The 4,592-nt window shown below is 35.6% G+C and overlaps 1 protein-coding gene across 1 annotated transcript; it reads right to left on the reverse strand.

Moving 5' to 3' along the window:
* Window positions 1–1,208: 1,208 nt before the first annotated feature.
* LOC143196307 (uncharacterized) lies at window positions 1,209–3,188 on the reverse strand. The gene is made up of 3 exons (XM_076403970.1): window positions 3,183–3,188; window positions 2,878–3,129; window positions 1,209–2,823 (listed from the first exon to the last, which is right to left on the reverse strand). The coding sequence occupies exons 1-3, from the start codon at window positions 3,186–3,188 to the stop codon at window positions 1,276–1,278; spliced, it is 1,806 nt and encodes a 601-aa protein (XP_076260085.1). The 3' UTR covers window positions 1,209–1,275.
* Between the last annotated feature and the right edge of the window lie 1,404 nt (window positions 3,189–4,592).

A 4,592-nucleotide genomic window follows, 5' to 3' on the forward strand; every position in this document is an offset into this window, starting at 1 on the left:
TGTTTTTTTGTTCAACGAGCCAAAAAGAATGGTTCTTATGAGTTGAACGCTCATTCATGACAAACGCTTATTAAAAATTGTTTTTTAAATAAAAAAATACCGTTAAAATTAAAAAAGGCTTCATAGGCTTTATCTAATCAAGCCAGAAAGTAATTTTGAGTAAATTTAAACGCTTTGAAAAAATCAACAAAATGTATAATGCTTGAAGAAGAATATGTTTATACATAAGTAACCACTACATAGTATAAAACAAGGTCTCCTTTTCTGTCCCTATATCCCTATGTGCGCTTAAATCTTTAAAACTACGCAACGGATTTTGATGCGGTTTTTTTCAATAGATAGAGTGATTCAAGAGGAAGGTTTTGTATGTATAATACATGCATAATATACTAAGGCAACATTGCTAATTTTAGAGGTTTCTAACGTGATGTCGTAAATTAACCTATTTTTTTAGGCTTATTTAACAATTAGCAAAAACGCTGCCTAACCCTACGAGTTAGATCAAATTAATGTACTACAGTATTGTACACCATAAAAAGGTCTACAAAAAAGTCCGCGATGGTATATGTTTATCTTTTAGTGATAACCCACCTTAACCATTTTTATTGTTTACTTTTTACGTGAGAAAATGGCTTATTTACGAAGCTATTTTAAGCAATACGGCATTAATCCTTATCGAATTAAGTACCTTAAATACAGTGTGCAATTAATATAGATCAATATGGTTCCTTACAGCATGTAAATTAAACAAATATTTTCGGAGATATTACAAATTTTAAAATTTGCGTTTAAAAATGTGTAATGTAATAAAAATTGTATGAATTTAGATATTCCAAAGATAGCAGGAAATCTTCATAGTAATTATAGGGGAAGAGGAATTGTTTTACTCCAAATTTAATGCGTGCAGGCCAAGGGCAGTAATGAAAGAACCAAAAATACTGGATCGATTTTAATCATGTTTTCATTGAGTGACATAGGCATATATATTTTTTGCCCGTGCAAAGTCGGAGCGGGCCGCTATGGTTTTATATACAACTTTCATATTTTTTCTGTAGTGTATTTAATTTAGTATCAGCATTGCACCCGTGCGAAGCCGGGGCGGGTCGCTAGTACTATATATAACTTAAATATAAGTGAAAATTAAAACATATTTATTTATTATAAATAATAATTTATTTTAATTATAAATAAAAAAGAAGAGTAGTCGTTTTATGGCTATTCCATAAGAAATAAATATTTATGTACACAGAGTTAGTTCAGTCCATTCTGTATCATCTAATGATAGTTCACGTTTAAATGGTAGTTGTCATATGCAGGTACTGCGAAGGGACTTGGTTCTGGAACATATCCTTTAAAAGCTTCCAGTGGCACCTTTTCGTAATACTGAGGATGAGCTGCTGGGGAGCTCAATACTGCAGCTTCGCTTTTAGCAACTTCATAGCCCTTGCCGTGGAAGAAATCACCACCTGATTTTGCGATTGGTAAGTTGGAGAAAACGAAGTCTTTTGGTGCTTCGGGAGCGGATGTAGGAGCTGCAGGTGATGGAGCAACTTTGGGCAAAGCGTATTCTGGAATAGCATTCAAGTCATATTTGAAATATTCAGGAATAAGATGCCCTGGAGTTGGTTTCAGTTCAGAATTAATGTATTTTGGAAGAGCAGATGCGGACACGTCGGTTTTGTAGTATTCGGAAAAGAAATTTTTCAAATCTGATTCCGAGAAAGTATACTCCGGCGCAGATGGGGCGGATTCTGGAGCAGAAGGAGCAGGCGTTGGGGCGGCAGGGGCAGTCTCTGGAACAGCTTTTACATCAACGCTGGCCTGTTCGGATTTAGTATCAGTACCAGATTTCAGGTACTCGGCAATAAAATTTTTCAGATCGGATTCCGAGAAAGTGTATTCTGGTGCAGGAGGAGCAGATCCTGGAGCGGCCGTTAGTTCGGTCTTTGGTTGTTCGCGTTCAGCTTGAACAATAGTTTTGAGATATTCGGCGAAAAAGTTTTTCAGATCAGCCTCACTTAGAGTGTATTCTGGCTCTGAAAGATAAGATTCTGGAGCATTATTTACATCAGGTTTTGGTACTTCTGGAGCCGCCTTGGCATCAAGCTGAACTTGTTGGGGAGTTGCCTTATCATCGACTTTGTTGTACTCAGGAACCGCCTCACCGGTAGCGGCTTTCGGGTCAGATTTCACTAACACATACTTAGAAAGAATGTATTCTGGGGCTGGTTTCTCTTCAGATTTGAAAACATATCCTGTAGCAGGTTTTGCAGCCGATTTAATATAATCGACAAAAGCTTGTTCTGAAAGGGTTTTAGGTACATATTCCGGAGCAAATTTGAAATATTCAGGAACATGTTCTGGGACCTGAGGTAGGTAGTATTCTGGCTTAGTTTCAGGTTTATACTCGGGAATGACATGTTTTGGGGCAGGTTTGATTTCGGATTGAATATATTCCGCACTTGGAGCGGGATAATATTCTTCAGGAAGAGCCAGTTTGTATCCGGCATATTTAGGATAATTTACGGACAGTGAATAACCTTCTGGTGCTGGATAAGGTCCAGAAGGAATATGTTCAGGGGCAACGTAATGCTCGGGAGCTGGATGCTGTTCGGGAGCAAGACCGGCATAGTGTTCAGGGGCATTCAAGATATAACCCTCGGCTTTTGGTGCCTTGAGATACTCAATAGGATTGGTATGTATGTCACCAACCATTGGTTTCAAATGAGAGAAGCTCTCATAACCTCCATCGTAACTTTTATAATCCAATGGTTCGTCAATAATAGTTTGATGAGATTTTAATGCAGTAGCAACAGCCACAGCCTAAAAAATCATATTGATTTAAGGCAACATAAAGATAAAGATTCTAGTGCTAACCTGTGCAGGGTGTTCAGGTTCAGCAGCACCATGAGTTTCAACGGAAGCTCCATGAGCACCAACTTTCTTCACGACAGCTCTGAAACCGTGTTCATCAGCAATATAATCTACTATCCTAGTAGTACCATCAGCTTCGAGGAGACTGTAACTACCCTTGACGGTGCCCTCCTTGTCCTTGGTCTCCCATTGAGTTTTGTGATCACCAGTATGAGGATCCGAAACTCCATACTCGAAAGCATACGGTCTAGGTTTCTAAAATCAAGATAAAATTAGCTAAGAATGCAGTTTATTTATCGCGTTAGTACTTGCATAGTTGCTATAAGTTGCCGCGTAGTCCTTACCGTAACCTGAATATAAGGATCCCACTTTGAATTCAGGTACTAATACTGACGCCTGGGCTACTACAATGCCCAAGGCAAGAAGGGCCTAAAAACATTAAAATATACAGTCAATAATTAAAACGTTCTCAGGTGAAATAAAAAATATAGCAATGTATCCATTGTTTATAACTTAACACAAAAGAACATATTATTATAGGATTTACATAATCTACATTCTAAGTCAATAATTAAAAAAATATATAATTAATAGGAACCCCATTAATATTTATGTTTGTAATATGGTTCATAAAAAAAAATTATTTTTTGTGATGATCTTGTAATAATTCCGATATTCTGATGTAAAATATATATTGATAAAAATTCATTTTAGTACCACTTTCGATTATTTGCTAAAAATACTGGTAAACAGAGTAGCCATAAAAAAAACAAAAATATTCGACCATAGAAAATCAGAACATCATAATTTATTTTTAAAAGTTTACAACCTTAATGAAATTAACTAGAGATAATTTAAAACTTAGAACCAATTATGTATTTTTGTGAATCGATTTTGGAGCATAATTGAATTATATATAAAAAAGATTGTTGGTTTTACTATAATCCAGTTCTTTAATAAAGTAATTTTGTCATATTTTTTTGTTGTAATATTTTATAACCGAATTTAAAGAAAATAAAACCCAACACTTTCATTTTGTGGTTAAAAAAATTATTTTATTACGCGGCTTATAATTAATATTTGAAATAATTATTCATACACCTATCTATAATATTAATTTATAAAAATAATTTTTGAAAGAAATTTTTTAAACAGTAATTTCATTATTAGATTATATTGCTATATGAAAAAGTATTATGCACAAAATGTTCAGTAATCAATACTGTTCAAATTATTTCTTAATGCATTTTTTTTAAATTTATATGTTATATCACTTAAAACCGTCACAAAATCATAAAAAATACGACCACATCACTGCACTAGTAACCAAACAATTCCCCCTCACCCATACTAACCAATGATATGGACATGTTTCGTTCAAATTTGATACCGATCTGTACTGAATTGCCACCGAACTAATGTGCGTTATATATAGATAGAGGCATGTTCCGCAAACGCACTTCCACAAATCTGATAGTAAAGACCGACAAGGTCAAGAACGAGCAAGCGGATACGAGCAATTGCTGCTATTGTTGCTGACTCAGTGACTTTTCGTTTACATGGCACACGAAAAGCCGAATCCGGCAGCGGAAGCCTCCGCGAAATCGTGCCAACGCTTCAGGGTAGGTCAAGCAGCGGCAGGTCAGTTCATTCAGCGGGTCTATCGAATGAATGGAAAGGCAGGGTGATAATAGACTCGATTGAAATGTCGTTTCTTC

The sequence above is a fragment of the Rhynchophorus ferrugineus genome, unplaced genomic scaffold (genome assembly GCF_030347505.1).
Source record: "Rhynchophorus ferrugineus isolate W39M unplaced genomic scaffold, kcgeb_rfMv2 rfM4, whole genome shotgun sequence".
Taxonomy (NCBI): domain Eukaryota; kingdom Metazoa; phylum Arthropoda; class Insecta; order Coleoptera; family Curculionidae; genus Rhynchophorus; species Rhynchophorus ferrugineus.